Source organism: Blennius ocellaris (assembly GCF_963422515.1).
Source record: "Blennius ocellaris genome assembly, chromosome: 14".
Taxonomy (NCBI): Eukaryota; Metazoa; Chordata; class Actinopteri; order Blenniiformes; family Blenniidae; genus Blennius; species Blennius ocellaris.
The window spans coordinates 22,871,413-22,895,901 of NC_137663.1; the positions used below are offsets into that span (position 1 = coordinate 22,871,413).

The 24,489-nt window shown below is 44.8% G+C and overlaps 1 protein-coding gene across 4 annotated transcripts in view; it reads left to right on the forward strand.

Moving 5' to 3' along the window:
* abr (ABR activator of RhoGEF and GTPase) overlaps positions 1 to 24,489 on the forward strand; it is a 133,891-nt gene that overhangs the window by 38,489 nt on the left and 70,913 nt on the right. Inside the window, exons 2-5 of one of the 4 annotated variants that reach the window (XM_080508799.1) lie at positions 10,135 to 10,316; positions 15,065 to 15,241; positions 18,669 to 18,767; positions 20,964 to 21,149. In XM_080508799.1, coding sequence (XP_080364925.1) covers positions 10,135 to 10,316; positions 15,065 to 15,241; positions 18,669 to 18,767; positions 20,964 to 21,149 — 644 coding nt within the window. Of the gene's footprint in view, positions 1 to 10,134; positions 10,317 to 15,004; positions 15,242 to 18,668; positions 18,768 to 20,963; positions 21,150 to 24,098; positions 24,169 to 24,489 lie in introns of those variants that run through there. The other 3 variants (XM_080508795.1, XM_080508796.1, XM_080508797.1) reach the window with 3 other exon arrangements.

Here is a 24,489-nt window from a genome sequence, read left to right on the forward strand (position 1 = left end):
ACCAATCTTTGCTTCCAACAAGCACCGGAATAGCAGAATAATAGTTGTAATAACTGTTAGTTTAAACAGCTGTCGTTTCCCACCACATATGCATTTGTTTCTTTAGAAGTAGAAAAGTCTTTCCTTTTTTTTGTTGTTGTCATTTTTCCTTATCATGATTATGGGACTTCACTTACATTTTATTTGCACTCTTCTTACATTTTTGAAGTTCGATTGTTTTGCCGAGTATGTATGCATTGGAACATAATTGCAGATCAACGAGTATCGGGATTATGTTAAATTTGCAATGATTTATGCAGCCTTAACATCAAGCCCAGTTTTTAATCCAGAAATGGCTGCTTGCTGTGTGAGACAAAACATGTGCCGTTCAGCACGAGAGGTGTGTCATGTGGCTTCACCTCCGCGAATTTTAAAAAGCCCTGGCACAAACGGGAAAGCCGGCTGAATTATAAACATGTCGAGTCATGTTGCGACGCTGTCACACACTCATGTGCAAATTTTCTAATTACCACTTTGATTTGCTGCATCAGAAACACACGGAGTGATTGTAGAAGTGTGTGTGTGCGTGTGTGTGTGAGTGTGTGCATCCTGCTTCAGCAGCAGTTTGCGGAGGCTGCTTCTCTCTGCCCACACAGTGCTCACTGACTGCAGGGCATGATGTAATCCCTCTTCTCTTTATAAGAAAAAAAAAAAGTGCTGAGCAAGGCTGCAACAACTCCCGATTGAATTCTCACACTGCAGCACCAACTTTTTTTTTTTTTTCCCCTCCCTTGGCTTTATTAGTTTGCAACAGCTAGTATGAAAAATCAGGCCAAAGGATCTAAAAAAAAAAAAGAAAAAAGATAACCGCTCCACCTTTATTCCTGCTTTCTTGCCTGCTTCCACAGCAGCAGTTTCAAATGGCCGATAATCGCCTTCTTAAAAACGTCAACATTCGAACGCCGAACAAGCGTCTTCACTACGTTACTGCGTCTTGGAAGCTGTTGATAAAGTTTTATCGGAGCAGAAAGATCAATGCATTGATTTTCTTTTATATTCATTTTGCGCTTGTTATTCCCTTGAGAGATTTAAAGACGAGTTAATCTTGTGTATTTGAATACATTTGGTACGACGGGAGTCGGGCTCGCTGTGCCGTCTGGTTTGGAGACGGTAGCGCCGGAGCTTTCAGAGATGAAGATGCCGGGATTTCCGACGGGAGTGAGTGGGAGTGGCATAATTAAAAATGAACACATCAGATTACAGCTGTGGCCGGGTAGCTTAGAGATAAAGCTGAAAGAGGCTGCAGGGCGAGGTGGTGGGTGTGACGGGGTGGAGGAGGCGGGATGATGGAAGATGATCCACGGTCGCTTCTTCTTTTCTTGGTTAACACAAGAGGACAAACTGTAAGACGTCTGGTCACTTCTGACAGATTAGATTACAGAGGGCAGATCTTCTGACACCGTCCGTCCAGACGATTGACGAAACGGAACTCCAGCGCGGCCTCTGACCCGTCGGGAGAAACCATTTCACCGGTGCTCGTTCGTCTGACGTGTTGTTGCTGCAAAATATCGACAAACCTCCGTTGCCATCAGATTAAACGGCAGATTTATAAGTGGACGATAAATCTGATTAAAGCCGTTTGTACGCCTGCATTTTCTTCGTGTTTCTGCTGTTTCGATGCAAAATTTTCCAATGAACAAAAATACCAATGGAGGTGGAAAAACTTTCCAGTTTAACTTCACGTGTAAAGTTTGACGAACAACAAACAGATGGAGTTGAATTAAAGCTTTTTGAGAATGGAACTAGAATCAAGGTGACTCAACGCTCTACTTGCAGTCATGAAATGACGCCTTGAATTTCTACGTTGGTTGGCCACCGTCAGCATCTCGTTGAACCACCAGGATTCTGTTTGTGTACAGTGTCGCTGTGTGTTTTCGGCTGCAGTATTCCAGTGCAGTGACGCATCTGCCTGCCCGGTGACACACGTCTCCAGTCAAAAGACTGGATGAAATTACAGCCATTATTGTCGAGATGACAGCAGCGACCAATGTCCACTGACTCCAGCTGTGCTGCAGCTGCATGTGGAGCACGTTGAAACAGCCGGAGGAGCGTCCGTCCCACCGCGGCGGTTTTAAACGTACGTGTGAAACCGCTGACGTTTGAGCTGCCCCCGTCGTTTTGTTTAGTTCCCCCCCCCCCCCCCCCCCCTTTCACTGCTTGATCCCGTCCAAATTTTTCTCTCTACCTTCCTGCCGTGCAGCTACCGACCTGGAGAGCAGCCAAACGGGAGGAAAAAGGGAAGTGATTATACTCGTGTGTTATAAATAGGTAAGCGCTTTGCATAGCTGGCACAGCCTCTGAGTGAAACATCAAGTCAAACTCTCGGTCATCTGATGTTGAGATCCCACCCTGAAGCCAGAGCCGCGGAGCCCCTTACGGAGCGGATCCTTGTTAAACTGCAAGACTTTTGGGCTGAAGGTTGCGGAACACAAAGCCCTTCCTTTGCTTTGATTGAGGATGTTGTGTTTTGCTGTCTCAGTCGGTTGCGCGGTCGTCCTTTCAGACGTCAGGTTGCAGGTCGGAGTCCTCGTCTCCCGCCGTCCACACGTCAAAGTGTCCTTCACCCTTCATCTTTGTCAGTTCCATTAGGAGCGCTCTCATGTGGCTGCCTACCGAGGACCTTGAAAATCAATGGGGTCACTGCAGGGAAATTAATTTCCCCCCCGAGGGGATTAATAAAGTCCGATCAGTTTAGTTTAGTTCATAAGGAGGCCTTCCCTGCAGAGGGTTCTGGTTTTGGTGGTGGACGGCGCAGCGAAGGTCTGCTCTCGTTACTCGGCGCCGGCGGCTACTTTCTGTCTCGGGCTCTTCGGCTTTTTAAAAAAAAAAAGTTTCTCTAAGTCTTGTGGTATAAATAGCGCGGCTCTGTCAAACACTGTGACACCACTGCAGCAGATTATCGGCGAGCAGGAAGCGTTGGCGCTCGGTTGTCATGGCAGCCTCTGTCCTTTCCTTTTGCAAACACGGGCAACATGGGTTATTGAGAATGACAGGTGGATTTAAAGCCGTCCGTCATGCGGCCGACAGCGACGGTGACGGAAGCTGACAGTGGGCTGGGTGAGTCGGAGGCAGGGTCCGACCAGAGTTTCTTAACTTGCGCTACAGGTACGCTTTCACGTTGACCGAAATCCTTTATCCCCACAGAAATCCCACGTTTTTTCTGTCCAGTCAGGTTTTTTTTTTTCTCCCCACCAGTATAGATGAACAAGACGAATCACACACGTCACCTCAGTGTCTGACGCCGCATCCGCCAGCTGTCGGCGGCCAAAATCACATGAGAAGGTGCTGGTGTATTGATGAAATGCACTCCTCCATGTATCCCTCAGTGAAATTGCACACTAAGCTGCCTCTCAAGCCCGTCACCCCTGACCCCTCTTCAAAGGATCACATATGTTACGTGATGGTTTATTCATGTAGCTACAAATGACATGATCCTCACTTCAGATTTCCACTTTTCAAAAAAACAACAACAAAAGGTTCATCTTTTGTCAGACGCGTTATCTCGTGGCCCGTCACGACGCGTCGCTCACACTCACTCTCATCTTTGCTACTTGTGTTTAATATTTGGATGATACTGGCTATAGAGATCATATGGAGACGGGTGTTACAACTGGTGAAGGGATTTAAAGTTGAAACATGGAAGCGATTTTGTCTTTCAGTATGCGGAGTGAGGTTGCGGAACAGTTTGGGGGCGGAGCTAAGGCAGTGTCCGACCACCATTCAATTAAAAAAAACAATACAAAGCAATGGTGTTAGGAGGATAGGCTGTACACATGGGTGAAAGAATGGTATATTATTTAGCTATATTCCTATTTACTGGTTTGTTTTTTGTTGTTTAGTTTAGGTAATTTTTTCTTCTTGCAAAGAATATAGATATAGACTTTGTTGGTGTGTGGGGATATGTATATATACATGAACATATATAACATATATAAAATACAGGGGGACTGATGGTTGAGGTGTATAAGGGGTAGGATTAAATGAGATTTGGACAGCTTTGACCTCATTGATTCTTATTTTCTCCTTCCATTTCATTTCTTTTGCAAATCGTGTATTTCTTCCTGTTTGACGTGAAACTGCTGAGTCAGTGTGTACGGTTGATTTAAACGCTGGGCTTTTTTTGCACACAGCTGTTGTCGATTTGCTTTATGTCGTGTGTGTTTGTATGCGTCAGTGTGCGTTCGAGAGATTTCAGGCCGTTCCTTATTAACTGGAGCCTCATTGATGCGACTCCAGCGACACGCAGCAGAGCCTCGGAGTAATTGTGTGTTGTGTGAATGACAGTGAGAGTGCTTGCGTTTTCTCTTGGGCTGCACTAATTTCCCTGAGCATTTCGTTGAAACGCAAGGCAACTTCAAAGTAGCAGAGAGAAAGCGAGAGAGAGAGAGAGAGAGTGTTGTCCTGATCAGTGGAAGGAATAAAAAATCAACCCAGAAATGCTTGTTGTTGTTGTTTTTTTCTCTCCCCATGGTGTATTTACAGCTTTTGAATTGTTGTTTCTGTTGTTAATGGCGAACAGCACAAGCCAAATGTTTTAGTGGTGCTGTCAAAATAGGATTTTATGTACATATGTGGCTCTTTGCTCTCCCAGGATGACCTTTTGAAAGAGAAACCTTTAAAAAAAAAAAAGACATTTCCAGGCACATACGTTCTGTGTAGACTTGTGGAAGTACTGGTATTGTTGTTATTTCCTGCTGGCATTAACGATCCAATAGAAACACTGAGGTGCCTCGGTGATATTGTCTATTCGTCGTGTAGAATCGTGACGGGTGTCTCGTACCCGTTTCCTCTTTTCGATTACAGCTAAAGCCAGTTTAATAGCGGGGGGGAAAAAAATCCAAACTGTGAATTCAAACAGTTCCATAAATAGCCGAGCACAGTTTGCTTCCCATTTCATATGCTTTCTGGATTCTGGAGTGGAAGCTTGCAGCGACATGGTAATTCAAATGCTGCACTAATCCGCAGCAGGCTTCTCTGCGTCGGCTTGTTGCCTCCAGTGTGACGTTTGAACGGATCTCTCTCCGTCTTGCGGCTCCAACTGCAGCACATCTCAACCAGAAACCCCATTTTTTATTTTTTTCCCCCCCCTGCAAACTGCTCATAAAGTATGCATCATTCGTGCATCTATCCTCCACACATAAGACGTCTTGACGGTGTTGAACCGTGACCCAGTGAAAGGTCGCCCATACTGTCCAGCTGGGAAGTGACGCGGCGACATACTGTAAATGCTCTTTGTGTGTGTTTGGTGCTTCCTCCTCGTCAGTGGGCGTGCTTGAATACAACATTGTTTCCTGGATTTCAATGACTGCTTTTTTTTTTTTTAAACAAGTGGAAGTGTTCACCACCACCGGACCGTCTCTCTCGTATATAGTAAGCCTCCCTGTTAAGCGTTGTTTGAGTTCGAGTCGAAGGACTCGACATGGACGCTCGCCGGTGAGCAAGCGACCTCATCCCAGACTGAACTCGGCTGCCCGGCCGGCCCCACTCATGGCGTTCTTCTTCGAGGCGGTTTGTTCCATTCGGTCCCACTTCGTGAGCGGTGAGTCGGGGGTCGACCTGTGCTTGTGTGTGCAGGCATGTGGGTCAGTGCCGCGTCTGCGTTCGCCGCGGTGTAGCATCACGGCCAAAGCCTATCGATTTCTTGATCAGCTTCCAATTCTGCGCGCCGGCCCTCGTGTGTCACGTTGAACTTGCCCGTGTGCCACGAGCGGAGGCGGGCCGCTCCGTCGAGCACCGAGCGCAGGTTCTTATTGATGAATTGATTGATTTTTTTGTGTGTTTTCACACGCGGGGATTGTCGGGGTGCGTCAGTTGACTGAGGCGGCCTGTATGGGTCTGCGTGCATGCTCGGGCACGGGGAAACCTTTTCATTCAGTGCTTCTAACGTCAACTCGGCCTTTACATTTTTTTTTTAGCAACCTGAACTTGTTGATATAACGCTGATGGAGGAACTCGATTACAGGGTGCTGGAGTGCATTTCCTGTGCTAATTGGGTTGTTTTTTTTGCGCTGTGTTGATTAATGTCAAATGAAAATGCAGCTTTTTTTTAAAAATTCATCACAGTTTCTATATTTAAATTTCCAATGCGTTTGTGAAGCGTCGTTCACATACTGACTTATCGAGACAAAACTGAACATTTACCTCAGAGAGTTCGAAAACCAATTTCCTGTTCTGAATTTCCCACCCGAAGGTCTTATTGTGAAGTTGCTCAGCTGTAAACAAATAAAACCTGTCAGGCTGGTTCCTCCTGACGGTGCTTCTGTTGTTTACTCAGTCCAAAAAGGTTGCACTTAAATGACCCATTGTGTGACCTCTGTCTTATTTATGTTTAACTTAAAGAAAAAAACCCAATACGTATCGTTCTCTGTGTGTGTGGTTTCATTACAAAATCAAACAGTCGCACCACTTTCAGCATTTCTGCTGTTTTCGAGGAAATGGACATCCTTGCCCATTTCGACGTGAAACTTCCAGTGTGGCTTTACTAATATCTAAATTATTGCAGCGTCACTGGCGGGTTTACCAGAGCTCCTTCTGCTGACGAGCTGCGTGGAGATGCTGATTTGATTTTCCCGTCCACTCTGCAATAGCTTCTCGAGACTTTTATTAGCGCGCGTCTCATTAGCTGGCCTGATCTGAACCCTGCAGAAATTGTCTGCCGTCGTCGAGGTGAAGATGAGAGATAATCAGAGCTGGAGTGCTGATGAGCTGCTCACAAAGCAACCTGGGCTCCGTAGCACCACAGCCGCCAGTGCATTAAAAAAGACAAACACATTTTCTGGTTTGAAGTTGCACAGGTTCCATTTTTGACCGATCTCAAAGTGCTTGTGACTCATTGTGCTGAAATCAATGGTCTGGAAGATCCTGCATGGAGCTCAAATACATAGGTCTCAGCCTTTAAACATGGCGAGGTGTGTGACGGGCTGTCCTTGTAAACAGCTGCACTATGAAAGTACAAAACACGAATATTCTTGCAACACAAAACCAATGATGATGCAAATTAGAACAGAAAGGACTGATGTATTTGTATATATGAGTAATGAATCTGAAACGTATAACATTTTTTCCAGATGCACTTGTATATTATGACAACGCTGCACTTGTTATTCAGCATTTGTTGTTTCACGTGTTTCTTCTCTCTCCCGCTGATTTGTATTAATTTGACTAATCAGAAATGACGAGTACAAATGATGAGCGCTCACGTGGCAGATTGCTCGCCGAGTGAGTCACACGAACAGAAAGTGACTCCGACGACTCGTGTCCTTCAAACTTGGTCGAAGCTCCACGAGTCGGCCACGTGTGGAGAATTACATTTCAGCATCCACGCATGCTTTTCAGCGTTATGAAATCGAGTGATTAATTGGGAGTTTTTTTTAGGGTTCCCACCTCAGCGGATTATGGACAAATAGCCTGACAGGAGTTCCAGGAGGTGCAACGTAGAATCCGAGGGCAGAGCAGATGGGGTGAGACGGAGGAGATAGACAAACACTCTCAGGCCTCCTTATTGGAGGAGCAGATCTTCTCTCTGCGGTGTGATCGCGCCACAGTTGGAGCCGGACAAATCCTTTCAGCCCCATCCGTCTCCACCTTATTGCCTCGTGTTTTTTTTTCCTTTTTTTTTTGCTTGTGTTTTCCCACATCACATCAGCATAATCAGTGTTTTCTCTACACGCTTCATAAAGTCAAACCCAAACCATTTGTCAGCCTTTTTCTTTTTTTTTTTTTTGCCCCTCAGCTACAAAATAAACCATATGGCGACTGCTACTCTCCACGCTCCACACACACGCACTTACATGCGGCGAGCAGATGGAGGCTGTGTTTTGACTGACAGGTTGGCAGGACAGTGGCGGAGGTAGTCGGCGCCCAGCAGCAGGGAGTCGGTGGTGTGTGGCGGTCCCGTGTGGGAACCGACCCCTTGCTTTTCACTGTCCTCTCACTTCTCATTGGAGCCTCGTTAGTCTCGTCTGGTAGCCGTCACACCGACAACAACACTTTCTCCGGCGTTGTTTGTGGTGGAATCAGAGAGGAGAACTTCTAAAGGGGGGGGGGGGGCGATTGACCTCGGTGTGGGAAGACGGGCACGCCCACACGCCTCCCACGGAACGACATAACTCGTCTCCTCAAGCAGTCGGTTCTGCTTTTTGCTCTCTTTTAGTGATGCACTTCTTCTATTACGAATTCATTAAAGGGACAAACCCAATCATATCGGGTAGATCTGACCCAGAATGTAAGGTTGTAGTGTGTGAAAGTTAAATGTGACACTTGTTGCATATAACGTTGAAAAGGGATCGAGGTGCTTCACTGTCGGTTCTGATCATCTCATTCAAATGTGATGCCTTTTTGTTTTTTTTATTACTATCATGCGTGCAATCCATTTTGCGTGAATTTCCATAAAACAAACTTCTCTACAATGTCCAACCTTTTGAAATCCATTTTAGACCCTTTTTTAGTTTCGAACGACAAGATTTTAAAGACAGTTTTATCTTAAAAAAAAACAACAACATTCTATCCCTGTGTCATATTTAGTTTCCTAAAAGCATGAATGGGCTAAATGCTATTCCTCCTCTGTGATTGTCGAAATTATAATTTCAAGAGGATTTTTAAACTTTTGAGGTTCCTGCTTTTGTAAGTTGGTGAAAGTGAGTGGAACCGCTGGTGTTTAGTTCGACCGTAATGTTGTGGCAAACCAGACATAAACACAATCTGAGTGTCCCAAACAAAAAAAGGTTTTGGGAACCATTGATCTATATTGAGTATGTCTAACATATTTTATTTCAGGGGCCACATACGGCCCAATTTTATCTTGAGCTGAATGGACCAGTAAAATTATGATGCAATAACCTTTAAATTTCAACTTTACAGTTTACCTTTGTCGTGTCGCAGAGTATACGTGATAAAAATGTCTATATTTTTGCAAAAAAAATGAACAATTACTACAGAAAATGACTATGATCTCAACATAAAGCCAAATTTAATGAAACCTGGTGCAAAATGATCCCTGATCACGTTTTGTTGGTGTTTGCTCTTCTCTTCCTTTACTTCAAATAATTCCGCCGTTTTGTTTTTTTAAACAAATGCTTGGTTTCATTCCTGTGTACCAAGAAAGGATTCAATAAATGATTGTAATATGATATATTTTTCTCTGCCAGGTTATCACCATTAGTGATTTTCCAGGCAACCGACATTAAAAAAAAAAAAAAAAAAAAAAGTAATATTGTTTTTATTTGACACTGGGCTTTCTTATCTCCCCCGGCTTTTTTGTTATTCTGCTGTAAATGCAAGGGCGAGGGTCATCTCCGAGTCAGCGCTGTTCCCTTCCACTGGATCTGTCACTGCCGCTCAGGCCTGAGCGCCAGCGTTGTCACAGGACATGAAACTCGACCTCGGTGCAGACACCGAGCTGGAAATGTGAAATACCGACACTCTGAGACACAGAGTGAGACACTTCTTAAAATGTTTGCCACTTTAAAGCACTCGGAGGTTCGGATTCTGGGCACAAAGGATTCACATATTGTGCATTTGGGTCGGCTGTGGCTTTTCTTTTCTCAGCTTTTGACGCCACCGAGCTTCACAGCGGCGGCGGAAGGCTGTGGTTATTGTCGTTTCACCTATTGTCGTATCTATAGCAACAACTGTTTCAACTGTTGGTTGAAAAGATAAAGCCTGAGCATTTCTTTAATTTGGTTGCAGTTATTTCTCATCGTGCACTTAGGAGGCACTTCTCTGCAGATTCATTCATAAAGAACCGCCTTGGTTATTGCAGTCAAATGCTAATCTGCCTCTCTCTCTCTCTCTCTCTCTCCTCTCTCCTCTCTCCTCTCTCCTCTCTCCTCTCTCCTCTCTCCCTCCTCTCTCCTCTCTCCCTCCTCTCTCCTCTCTCCTCTCTCCTCTCTCCTCTCTCCTCTCTCCTCTCTCCTCTCTCCCTCCTCTCTCCTCTCTCCCTCCTCTCTCCTCTCTCCTCTCTCCTCTCTCCTCTCTCCTCTCTCCTCTCTCCTCTCTCCTCTCTCCTCTCTCTCTCCTCTCTCCTCTCTCCTCTCTCTCTCCTCTCTTCCTCCGTCACCGTCTTCCTCCCCTCCCCTCCCCTCACCCGTCCTCCAGACTTCAACTATAACACAGATGGCTACGAGGGGGACGGCGCAGAAGACGGCAAGTCTCAGGACGGCTCGGAGACGCTGCCCTACATAGATGAATCGCCCACCATGTCGCCCCAGCTGTGCGCGCCCCAGGGGCCTGACGGAGAGACCGTCTCCCCCACGCCGCCGGATGGGCTGCCTCCTGGGGTAAGAGCACGCGGACAGGGGAAGGTACAGTCGAGAAAGCAGCCGGCTTCGCTTCGACCTGTGCAGACTTACTCGACGGTGCGATGATGCGACAGATGGGGGAGGAATGTGGAATCTAAAAGATTGCATGGGGTGTTTGTGATCAGATGGCGGATGAATGATTCTGGTCCCTCAGGTGGAAATTATCCAGAGGTGTTTGAATTTGCGCCTCTCAAACCTCCCTGGTCTTGAATGTAGAATATACTGTATGAAAGTAATTCGACTTTATCAGTTGCCGTCTGGAAGGTCCCTCCTGAAAAAGATTCCAATTTCCTTCGTGTCTTCTGTGTTACTCAATATTAATACGTTTATTTAAAGGTGAGAAATATCCAAAACGTGCATGTTGATTAGGCCCCGCTTACGTGACACTGTTTTCAGGGAGAAGCACAAAACTTTCATTGTGTTTTCGGTGTGTTTGCGTGATGAACGGCGGTCAAACACAATGGAAAAAAGTCAAAGTTGCTCACCCCTGCCCCGAGCTGTGCAACACAACTCTTTACAATGTTATGGATCAGATATATGCAGGAACTATGACTTCAGCCTCCATTGAATCACAGGCAATACTGCAATAGTATATATCAGGGGAGCTTCTACTACATTGCACCTCACAAGATTTTATTAAGAAATTACCAAATGAAAAAAAGATTTTTTCTTTTGGTTCTAGTCGGATCTCTCCATGTGAAATGTTCATTAAGTTTTAATAAAGTTGACATAAAATCATTCTCACTACGGATTTGCATTAAAGCTTCCATTACAGTTTTATTACTTACAAATAGTCTCCCCATATGTGTGTTTTAGTATAAAATTTAAAAAGATGTCTTGCCCTTAAAATTCTTTTGAAATAGCATCTCCCAGACCTCCAGAGGTTCCCTGCTGTTGCAGCAACCCCTGGATTCATCTGGTCTCTTAATATATTCCAGCAAAAGCAGATATACTCTGAGCTTCTTTTTTTTTCTTTTCCCCCTGCTTGGTTAGCTTCACTTGAACTGATTTTCCTCCAGTATCATGTGTCTTTACCGGACTGCCAGTTTGTCTGGTGCTGAAGTGAGCCCGCCGGATGTAGACCCCCCCTGTAATTGTTAACGATTAGCCACAATAGCTGCAGCCCCTGCAGCACACTGCAGGTGGTGCGTTCACAGCAGCAGGAAATGACCACTGACCCAGATGGGTTTTTGTTGCCACCAGCATCAATCTGCCAGCCTGAATGTAAAAGGGGGAGGTATGTTGGCGGGTGCATTTGATTGTTGTCCTGATCTGTCTTTGGATTATCAGTTTATTACCGTGCATCTCCTGTCCGCCATGATTCCAGAGCGATGGCACGTTGGCCTGTTTGTGTTTCAAAAGCCATTATCTGTGGAGCGTCACTCGTTTGTCCCCGACTTCCAGCATCGAGATGATCGGACGCGAAGGCTCTCAGACCGCGGAGTCCGTTTGTCTGCGTGTGTCAGCATCCAATCGCACGTTCCTCATCCCCACCCCCCCTTCATATCAGCGTCATGGAGGTTGGCTGGAGGGCCGTGGTGTGGGTGTGCAGTGGGTGCTTCAGCACCGTGGGGGGGCCTGCATGGGGGGGGGGGGGGGGGGGGGGGGGGTGTTCACTTGAATTTGCGAGCTGAAAGAGAGACGGAGGCTGGCAGAACCTTCACAATCACTGTTTCAGCAGTTAAAGCGACCAGAGAGGTCGTGAATGTCTGACGGGAGCCTCAAACAGGAGTCTTTTCTTTGTTATTCATCCTGGGGGGGAAGAAAAAATATTTCTTTCACATTATTTTATTTATCTCTGTTATAAAAAAAAAAAAAAATCTAATTATTATAGTACAGTATTGCTGATTTTCCTGTCATCCAGGTAATTTATAGACTATTCAGTCTGAGCTGGGGTCAGTGTTTATTAATGAGAATGTGTCTCCATCTAGTGGCTAAATGAGGGAACAAAAAATTGACTGGGCGAGAAAAAAATTTAAATTTCATTCTAGTTATACTTTAAAAGTCATGAAGGCATCTGGACATTTTAAAGTTGATTCATATCTCAAATTAAAAGTCTTCAATTCAGATTAATTTATGATACGAAGGTTAAAAATACAAGATTAAAAAGTTCGGGAGGAAGTGCAAGGGGTCTTAAATAAACACATTATAATTTGAAATATGATTGCGGGGACATTTTAATACAGAAACATCGTTATTTAATCTATTGTGTGAAGTGTTTGTTTATGGTTAACATGGTTTCAATCCTCTTACTATCAAGAAACATCTAGTACTTTCTGTATCAGCTGAAAAGTAGATAAAATAGGTTTTGAGTGCTGATGATCTCTACTCTTTGTAGTGTGGACATATTTTATGTACATTTATCATATAGTTCTTGTCGTGCATCCATTTATCTCTCTTCTGCTGTCAGATATGTAATTTGTGTAACAATCCAGTATCATTAAAACACATCATGGACATACTTCCATACGTATGACTTCTATGGTGACCACTAACTGGCAGTGATGCACCACAAAGTACTTTATACTGCTCTTCCAAGTGACGTAGATTGCTAATAAGAAAAAAAAAAAGACAGCCATTCACATTTCTCTTCATTGTGAGCTCTGGTTACATAACATGTGTTGTTATAACGCACTTTGTTATCCTGGTTTTGAGAAGTGCTCCATAACTTGCCGTGATACAACAAGTATGTCTGAACCAGAGTATTTAGAGAACAAAGTACACAGTGTGAGATCCCGGCTATCATTGGCCGACATCCTGAGATTCTATTCTATTTTTTTATTGTCTATAAATAAAAAGCTAGAAACTTTTTCAAAAATCACACATCAAATCAACATTAAGCTGAATTTCTTTCCCGTCTCTTTTGGCGAAAAGAGGTTCAATTAACTTCGTTCTGCTCGACCCAGTCTGCCCACATTTCCACACGCAACTGTATAGTGAGCGTCTCTGTCCCGACGCTCTGAGTCAGACGCCGTGAAAGACTCTTTGTGGAGGATTCCCGTCTGCCTCGTGGACCGCTGCTCTCCTCACCCTCTCGTAAACTCGGCTCTTTTTTCCGCTGAGCTGGCAGAAGCGCTTCATCCACTGACACCTCCACGCCAAGATGCTCTCCTCAAGCATATGCATGCACAGAAGCTGAATAATAATTTTTTTTTTTTTTTTACACATCAATGTCAGGTCCAACAACACTGTATTCAAAGTTTATTGCCCCGAACGCAGCCTTGATCCTGAATTTCAGCCAGTCTAAAAGTCCTTCTATTGAGCTCCACTGAGAACAGGCCGTTTCTGTGTCTGTACCTTTAAATGCTAATAAGCTGCATCTGTTAGCCGAGTGTTTGTGGGTTGGGGAAAAAAAATCCACCCCCCCCTCATAATTTTTTGAGGGCAGAGCTCATCCATCTGTGGGAGGGTCAAAGTGAGTATCCATTACGAGAGGGAGTGGTTATTTCCCCGAATGATGTCATGAAGGGAAGAGTTTTGGTTTTCCTGTATGAGCACACGTTTGCTAAAAGTGGAGCGTGTGAGTGAGGGACATGACGCCGGGGACCTCATGCACACATGTTATTGTTAGAAAACAGTTAGAAAATGAAATTAACACAATATGGTACCTTTTAAAAGTTGATTTTCGGTTGATTTTCAAAGCACAGTTTCCATTTTTTGTTTGTTTTTCCCCCTCGTTTTTTTTTTAGTGGCGCTGTTCTTTAAGTCTGGAATTATGATCCTTTTAGACCACCCCATCTGCTCATATTAGTGGCTTTGTAATGGTGGTGACCTAGAAATACAAGCCACAAGCCTCAATGTTCTGCTGTTTTTATCTTCCCGACACTCCTACAAGACCTTGGCTTGTAAAGTCAGTTTGACCTACATAATGTTCACTAGAAAGTGGGGTGGGTGGCACTTTCTGGTCATTCATAAATACAAACTCCAAAGGAGAATCATCTTTTTATTTTGTGCTTTATTTCGTTCTAGTTTGCAGGATTATTGATTATGCATCTGTGCAATTGTTTTTTTGGGGGTTTTTTTCAAGCATTATTTCTCACAGTTAGCTCTGAAACTCCATGCCCACTGAACTATGTGACCTGTAATCAGAATCAGCCGCACATTAGCCGGTCCCAGCACCACATCCAGGGCTCGCGGATCAATAAAGGCACAATGGCCAGAGGGGGAGCAGGAGGAGAGGAATCGGCTGCGTCGCACGCACCGATGAAACAAAGAGGGAAAACGGCGTGTTTGCAAGACGAGGAAATGACTTTTGACTGGAGGGAATCTAAGAAAGAAGTGAAGAAGTAATTAAAAAAAAAAAAAAAAAGGGTGAAGCAGGCTCTCTCTCTCTCTCTCTTTCTCTCTCTCTCTCTCTCTCTCTCTCTCTCTCTCTGACACGCACAGAAAGAAACGGCCCGTTGTAGCCGTCCAGGAAGTGGCTGGATGGGGAGCATGTGTTGTGAGGGGAGGGGCGGATGTGAGCGAGAAGAGGGCAGGCCTCATCGACCGAGGTGGAGCAGCGGCTCGCGTACACAAAACACCAGGAAGCCCGGCAGAGGAAGGGGGTGGGGTTGCGTAGGCGGGGTCCTCTCTCTCTCTCTCTCTCTCTCCCTCTCTCCCTCCTTCTCCTTCTTTACCTCTCTGTCTGCGTCCAGACGACTTTGCTCTGAGGGGGGAAAAAAAAAAACACTAATGTGTCCAGGCAGGCCCTGAAAGAAGGGGCACCGGAGGCCGAGAGGGGAGAGCGGGAGGTGAAAGAGAGGAGAGAGAGAGAGAGAGAGAGAGAGACAGACAGGACCATGGAGGAGGAAGAGGAGGAGGTGCTGTGCTACTTGGACAGGGTGCTGGAGGAAGAGGAGGAGGTGTTTGAATACGGAGATGGGGAGCTGGAGCCCATCAGTCCGACACTTAGACAGTTCAAGGTGAGGCAGGGGGGCCGGGCAGCTGGATGCAGGGAACACACACACACACACACACACACACACACACACACTGGATTTTGCCATAGAAAGCAATGCAAAACTTGAGTTGCGGCGCCACAATGTGCTCCTTTGCTGCAAAAGTGTGTGTGTCTGTGTGATGAGGCAGCGACTTTCAAGCATGTCTTTCCTCACCCCTCTATTGTTATTATTTTTTTCAAACACTCTCGTGCTGACTTGCAGCGGCGTGTGCTCCTCCCATTAGATGATTTGACACGATGCAGGGCTGCCTCGCTGCCTCGCCGCCGTCGTTCCCGGCCACTCGTGGCTCCGGCTCTGTTCTCACCGGGAGCGAGAGCAGAGAGGACGCAGCCTCTCGCTGGACGCTCGGACTCTGAGGAGCAGGTTGCTGTGGAAAATAATCCCCTCGCAGCACTCATGCCTTCCTCATCTCACCACACAGTAGCTCTTTGTACAGCTGTGGGAAAATATTCTTTCTTTTTTTTTTTTTCCCTTTTCCGTCTGGTCGCGACATATTTGTGAGTGAAAAGGGGCCGAGCACATCTTTAACGCTTTGTCGTTCAAGCGGTCGTTCCTGGAGTCGCATCCCAAACGGAGAAACACCTATTAGATCTTTTAGTTTTATCACACACACACACACACACACACACACTAAAAAAAAAGTTGTCAGGAGGTGTTCTGGATAAATGGGGAGGCAGCAACGCTTTGCTTATCAAAGACATTTCGGTTTCAAAAGAAGCGTGGATTTATTTTCGGCTTCCGTTTTGAGGAAATACCAGAGGGAGGTTTCATCTCAGCCATGTGCAGTTTAAGTACTTAAATGAACTGACTGTCATGAAAATGAAACCTGAGAGAGGTCCAAGATGAACGCATTCCTTCCAGTAATCGCAGGAGTCACGTATTTATCTCTGTTGTGTGTAAAACTTCAAAACAAAATGCAACATATTACAACACGGTACAATCTAATGTGGAAACTTAGGATTATTTACAGTAATGTACGTAGATCAGTTTTGGACTTTCTTGTGTCGAGTTTGCCTGTCCTTCCTGTGCATGTGTGGCTTTTCTCTGGTTTCCTCCGAAACATGCGTTTGGGGTTAAATGGTGACTCTGGCATTTTTGTGCCTTCAAGTTACTCTCATTGAAAAAAAAGAGTTGCGACACAATCGGATCATTTACAGCACAACCTGTTCCACCATCAGATACAGTACAGTTTAATACGACAATTCAGTGACACGTTATGCAGTGCAGTGTTTTACAGAATGACACAATATTTTATGGTTTGATAGTTTTGGTAAATGATTATTTGCACCACAACCGCTTTCATTTGGACACAAACTTTCACAACACGACTTCAATTCAGGGCCGAACTGGAAAGAGATGAGGGGTGACAGACGGAAATAATCTCTTATAAAATCATGATCCGCAAATATACAATTGCCTCACTCTCAATTCTCTGCGAACACGCCTCATGTGCTGCTTTAAATTCACCTGGTGTGTGTGTGTGTGTGTGTGTGTGTGTGTGTGTAGTACAACCGCTGTTAAACACCGAACCCTGATCCCGCGGGACGGCAACCGGTTGGCGGGAGGCGGATGCCAGACGTGATCGGGTTAAAGCGATGAGGTCATGGCTCCCTCCTTCTCTTATCGGGCTCTGCTGGTGTGCCGATATCATAATAAGGACCTGGCCGTGTTAATAATTAATCTTTTCTTCCTTGCCCTCGGCGCCGTTCTTTTGGCCTCACTTGAAGTCGACCTGACACACTCGCTCGTCACTTTCTCCAGCTGTTCGTCCGCCGACACGTGTGTCATTCTATTTACAGTACAGCATACGGACACCGATCATTCGTCCATGTTGCACGTAGGATTATAGCATTCACACCCTCGCACACTGTTTTGTCCAGTGTGTCTCATCCTGACTTTTTTTTATAACGAGCACTTATGATTATAAAATCCTATGATGTAACCAGGCGACACGGTGTTGTTGGGGTTGACGCTCCTCTCTCACAGGCCGGCTTGAGAGTTTTTTTTTTGTTTTTGTAAAGTTTGGATGTTTTCCTTGTGGGTGGTCTCCGGGTATCTCAGTACCTCCCTCAGTCCAAAAACATGCATTTGAGGATAATTGGCATCTCTAGATTTGCCTGTAGGTGTGATTGTGTGTCTCTCTGTTTGTCCCTGTGATGGACCGGTGTCCTGTTCAGGGAGCGCACACACACACACACACACACACACACACACACACACACACACACACACACACACACACACACACACACACACACACACACACCTTCACCCACTTGATTGATGGATAATTCAACCAGGATATTTGGATGATTTGCTCACAGCGTGTTCATAAGTGAGACAAAAGCAGGAAAACAAGCATCCATTCTCTTTAAGTCAAACGTTAAATAAGCAAAGAGTGGTACAGAAAAAAAAACCTTATGAACTGGTAATTTATTGAAACGATGACCGACATTACATGTTTCTGTCTCTGCTAAAGCACACCCCCTTTACTAAGAGGTCTGTTACTGCTTGATGCCACAAAATAAACAATATCCATAGGGTCTACATCCTGCAAAATATACATAGAAGCCAAATTAAACAATACTTCTCGGTTTAAACTTACTTAAAATTGGTGTGACTCATATTTCTAAACATTTGCATTTCACATACGTCTGTATTTTATTCACATATCAGCTGGGGAGAGTGATGAGAGCAAGATATTCCAGGAGTCAAAATCAACTCGACGATACATTTCAAGAAGTTTTATTAGGGGAGCAAAATGCCAGTAAAGTAATTCGTTTGAGCTCGACATGTATTTGCAAACCAATCTGGTAACCAATCTGGTTTTTGGGTGACACATAAACAAGTGTGTTTAAGAAGAGCATAGAGAGAGGCAGATTCTTATGAATATCGACAGATTGATGTTTTGAACGATTCTAATGTGGTTTTACATTAGCAGAGAAGCCTCAGTCAGAGGGAAGAAGGAAGAGTCTTTGAGGTTTGTCTTGGATGCTGATTCAGTTTTGACTGGTGATATGTTGAATTAGTACAATTTCCAATTTAGTGTATGGCTTAAAGGTCCTCTTTAATTACATTTGGTTTTTACCTGCACCCTATGCAATCTAAGTCACGTGTCAAATCGTGTTTGGTTTTGAATCCTTGTAACCCGTGTGATTTCTGAAAATCATACATATATTATATGTAAAAGTAGAATTCTGTCATGTTTTGCGTTCATTTGATTTTCTTCCACTTTCACGGCGTGAATTTCATTTAGGACTTCCCTCATGGTGACGTGAGGATTTAACCTCTTCATGGCAGCAGGAGGAATGAGACTTTCCATTGATAACTGAGATGTTTTCTGATGAGCTGCTGTGTGTGATAATGTGGTAATGTTTTTATCCTGCAGGGAGACATGGAGAAAGGCCTGGAGATGAAGAAGCTGGTGCTGTCCGGCTTCCTGGCCAGCGAGGAGATCTACATCAACCAACTGGAGGCCCTGCTGCTGGTGAGACGCCACGACTCTACACCAAACTACAGGGGGGAAAAAAAGAAAAAAGAAAGAAACTTGGGCATGCTGCTGCTCGCTCGCTATTGCAGGACAACGTGAACTTTAACACTGCAGTTGGTGATCATGCTGAAAGCAGGCCACAGCCTCTGCCGCTTCCTGAAACACAAACGTAACATGCTTCCTCATTTAAAGTCACCATGTCATATCCTGCCGCCCTCGGCCGCACCGCGCGTGGTTCTGAGTTCACTCTGTCACGTCCAGTCGCACTCTAAACCTCCACCCAGAAGCTCGAGCTTATTTTCGTATAAATAGTTGAGAATTTCCCAGAATTTCTTCTCATTTTGCTTCGACATTCATTCCACATCCATTTATCTGACAATGCTGTTGATTGGTTTCACCCGCTGATATTTAAATGAAATATATTTTAACATACCGGTTTATCTAAAATGTGTCAAATCCTGTCACTACAAGTTCTTTTGCCATATAATATAAAGTCAGTAGTTTCAAACAGGTTTCTCATTTAGATATTTTTGTATTTTCTAGATGCTTTATTTTTTTCATTTTTATGACTTATGAGCTGAAACGACAACACAAAAAGTTCAAAGTGCTTTAGTTTATGGGTAATAAATGTCAAGTAAATCAACAGTTGACAGTTTCAATGTCAATTGCATAAAGAAAAAAATGAACTTTTCCATTGTATTGAAATGTCCCGAAGAGGACAGATGTTTGAGCCTGTCTTTGAAACAGCCGCTTAATAAAGGTGATGTTTGTCAAACAAAAGACACATTTTGTATTTTTTTGTAATAGTTTTTTTGAAAAACTGAGCAGTGACCTGAAACGTCTTGAGAACAAAACGCTGCGGGTTTCGCCACCGCATTATTCGACATTAGCTTTGAGATTATTAAAACCCGGCCTGCGAGTGACAGTTGAATTCGGTCTTATTAAAACCTTTAACTTTCAGGCTCTGCAGTCCTCGATGCTTATCGGAGCGAGTGCCGTCATCGTGCCAAGATCTGAGGCGCTCTCAAAGGTCTTTTAAAAGAAAGCCTGTCAATGCCTGAAGGATTTTGAAAGATCTGCGAGTGGTGTGGGTTTCAAACACCTCACGACCTCAGCAAACCCTCCAACAGCAGCCGTGATTAATCCCTGATATGAAACCTGCTATCTGCAGGTATATATATATATATCTATACTCTGATATATGCTGCTGGCCCACGCCGACTGGAGAACGATTCCATCATTTCATTTTGGGAACATTGCTCTGGTGCTGGAACATTAGCGACAACTTTGCTGACGATCGCAGATCATGATCACCATCTCCCCTCGTTTATTGAGACGATACAAGTCGGAGGTTTCGAGATGGAACGTTCATTTGAAATATGTACGCGTGCAAAAAAGTCACACTTTTTGCTGCACGTATTAAAAAATAAAAATTCCAGTGATGGGAGTTCGCCTGTTTGTGAAAAAAAAGGACACAGAGGGTGGTTTGTAGTGGGTAATACAAATGTGTATTTATGTTGCTTCCATAATTACATCCTGTGATGCATCCAGCATTGTGGAAAGACAAATACGTGAGGAGGATGGAAAGTGACCGGGGAAACATGTTTGCAGTTTCATTTCGCTGTGCAAACGCATTATTTAAAGCAGGAGATGAAGACTGTGTGTTTGTGTGCGTACACACACGTACACATTATTAAGAGTGTGCGAGAGAGAAAAAGATGGATGAATACATAAAATCCAAGTCCCTTAAAAGTTTGTCTGCAATCGTCGTCGCACTGACTCATCATTAGCCCCGGAGAGCTGACGTGAAAGCCTCCATGTATTTTTCGCTGTAATCAAACGTCTCCCCGGCCTCGTCCGTCACCCGCTGTGACGACGACACTCGTCTCTATGATTAACCGCGTTGGCGTGGAAACCGCCTGGTCGCAAGCGTCACAGTGACAAAGAAAGTCGCCCAACTGCAGAGCAGCAAGGCCAAAATGATAGTCAACACGGTGTGACACATGGGGGGGGGGGGGGCTGTTTTTACTTTTCCTCCAAAGGCAGGCTTCTGATTGGCTGCCTTTATGGTGGGAGATTAAACTTTATTTATATATTTCAGTTGGGGGGGAAAAAAAGCACAAGCCAGGACACCCTGACAGACTCTCCATTCTCTGTGTTGACCTCCCCCCCGTCTCTCTCCGCCGTCTCCAGCCCATGCGTCCCCTGAAAGCCACGGCCACCACCTCCCAGCCCGTCCTCACCATCCAGCAGATCGAGACCATCTTCTACAAAATCCAGGACATCTTCGAGATCCACAAGGAGTTCTACGACGACCTCTTGCCCAACATCCAGCAGTGGGACGAGAAGGTCACTGTCGGCCATCTGTTCCAGAAGCTGGTGAGTGTGACGTCGACCCCCCCCCTTCCTTCCTTCCTTCCTTCCTTCCCGCCTCCCTCTTCCACCTTTCAATCATTTTTCCTGGATGCGTTTGAACGAAGCACTGACCGAATCACTCAACTAAAATACACTGGGTGTGTGTGTGTGTGTGTCGGAGGCTCTGGTCTGCTACGCCGCCACCTGGATTCGCCTGATAAGTCTCAGAAACGACTTCTAACAGCATCACTGTTGCACATCTGTGTGTCGAATGAGAAGGGAACTTGACCTCTGACTGTGTGGAGCGTCACAAGATTTCCCCTTTATAACTCGAGCGGCCCTCGTGGTTGTGTGCAGTGCACTCTCCTCGGCATGCTCCCGCTACGCTGATGCATCAGAAATAAAAACTTTCCCACTGCGTTGGAGGAAATTGGCGCTCGAGTGTGAAAAGTGACTCCAGATGGGAATGAAATTTGCAAGGTGGTGTCCATGTGCGGAGCCAGATTGAGAGAGGCATCCTTTAATAGTCCTTTAATTTCAAGGGTCCCGTCCGCTCCTCTCCGCCTGCCCAAGTGTCCACGAGCAAGTCAGTCCCCGTAAGTGAGCCCCAGAGGAGCAATGGCACCGTTCACCGTGCCTCTTCACAAGTTGTTAAGTACGTTCGCTCTGTCTAATCAGATGTTTTGTTATGAGAAATGCACCCACACACTTGGCCAAGTCATGAGCTCATTGTTGTTTTGACTGGAGGAGGGGGGGGGGGAAGAAAAGAAAAAAGAAATGAAGTGCTGTGCCAGCTCAGCCACGACTTTGGCTTCTATTTCAGGCCTGAAAAACAGAAGTGGCTGGAGTGATAAAATATTTCTAGTTCCTCTCGCTGTGTTAATCAGTGTTGATTTTAAAATCTCAGATGTCTTTCAAGCTGCGGCAGATGAAAAATAAAATACAGAGCTAATGTCGGCACAGGACGTTCGTAAGCAACCTTTCCATTTATTTATGTTAGATTATTAACAAATATAAAACTTACTTCGGCCCACGAGCTGGCAGAGGAGTGTGACTCAGCGGCTGATTTTAACCAGGTTCGACACAAACATTATAAAAGTGTCACAATGCTGCGAGAAAGAGTCTCACTACTCTGGTTAGTTTTATATTTAGATATATAGATTTCATTTTTATTTATTTACTTTTAATTATGGGAAAATGAGACTATCCTCCCAACCGTCACACCCCGCATGCTTCATCTCTCTCCAACCAGTCATCGGTGGCTAAATGCGAAGATGTCCTGACGTTTTCCACGTTAATGAATGTGATTGTTAATTGTTGTTGGGATCCAAAACCAAGAGAGATCACAGACTTGCTCGACCATTTCGATTGGGGTTGTCAAACGCATTTTAGTTCACGGGCGACATGCAGCCTAATTTCATTGAGCTGGACTGGTAAAATAGTGCCGTGATGATCTTTAAAGTTGGAAAGCTAATTTGCTATCTGCTATGGCAGCTTCACTGATCTCTCGACTTGATTTGTTTTGTGGTTTTGTGGTGCATTGGAGCCTCCTGCAGGTCGGTTTTGGTTCACTGGCCCCCGACTCAGTCCCGGATTACGCAAGAAAATGATCAAGTGAAAACCCCAAAAACTTCGTCTCATCTTCTCCTGGGATTTGGTAGTTTAATAGTTGACGTGGAATAACAATCCAACTTTGTCGTCTTTCCAGACGAGTGTTAACGTTTATAGCCTCTTGTTGTCCGTGATCATGTGGATTCATTATTAAAAAACAACCAACAGCACCCACTAGTGGCCCGACAGGAAAATTGCATTGTTTTCACCATGTGTGCCGTTCCATGTAAACAGATATCGGTTTTCAAAATGTTGTACGTGTCAATGCAGCATTTTTCCAAAATCAAAAGCGCAACAACGAAAGAACGTTGTCGTGTCGGTGTTTTATATCTTGAGTGTCTGTTGAGTTTAAATATATAGTTTCCAATTTAGTAAGTTTGTATTGATTGTCTCTATTACACTTCTGCACTTTCTATTTCTGCTGTTATGATATCTCAAGATTGCTCTTACGTCCTTATCATCCTTCACTTTTGATTTTCACGATGGGTCTGACGGTTTATATATATATATATATATATATATATATATATATATATATATATATATATATACACACACACACGTAATGTCAGTGGTTTAAGTACTTCCTCTCACCCTGCCCTCTTCCTCCTCTCTGTGGACGCCGCTGCTCACGCTACCAAAGTGACATCTATTAGTGTAGTCATCAGCTCCCATCTGTGAGCGCGTCATGTTAGGCAGCGCAGCATTTAGTCAGAGCGGCAGCGCCAGAGTACAGATGGCTTCGTAATTAAGCGGTTGACTCCCTACCGGGCCTCGTCGGGGAGCACGGAGGCCGCCGTAGCAACAGAGCGGCAGAAAAACGGGCAGACGGCATGAGCGACAGCTCACAGTTCCCGTTTTTTTTTTTTTTGTCGCCTCGTCGATGAAAGGAGGAGCTCAGCTGCAGACGTGTGGCGGCCAGAGGAACATTTGTCCAGGCAGATTGTTAAAGACCCTGCAGGCAGAGAGAGTGGGAAGGGTGTAAACGTAGTGTGGGGATGGGTTCCAGGACGGCTTCTGGCCTCGTAAAAACAACTTTTCCAAGACGGGCCTCTATCTTCCGATGCTATTTTTAACTGTAATCCATGCATTATGTCACTGTGGGCGAGTGGACGACTCCCTCCTCATAACAACTTTTCAGCCCTGCTGGCGGTGACTCAGTCAGATCAGCACTTTAGTTCAGACTGAAATACCGAAGGGACTCTCCCGGGAGGGTTAGGGAGTGAAAGTCTGGTGCAGACATTTATATCCGACGCGGGGATAAGTCATCGCGGCTTTGGAGACGATTCCATCATCTATGAAAACATTTGTCTCAATGACCCCCGTGGTTGCACTGGGGCATTAGTTAGTGGTTGCGCCGTTTTAGAGAAATCTCAGGTTTGGTTGTCGTCTGAAGTCGACGTGTTCCACTGACTGAAGTCCGACTGCTAAAGTAAGAACCTTGTATTTCCCCGACCTCGTGTAGAATGTGACGAAACACTGGCTGCAAGGATTTCACTATGGCGATAATAGCTACATATTCATCATTAACAACTGCAATATATTCAAAACTGTTGTTCTTAAAGCATCTTTTTATTTTCCAGAGATGTGAACTTTATTTCATATATATGTCCATAAATATGTCTATTTATTCATACATATTCACTTTAGTTGGTAAAAGTTAGAATACATTATTTAACCCCACCTATTTTTCCTATTAGTCGTTTGTAAATAAGCATCTTTCTTGCATTTGCATCATGATTTGTTTTATTGA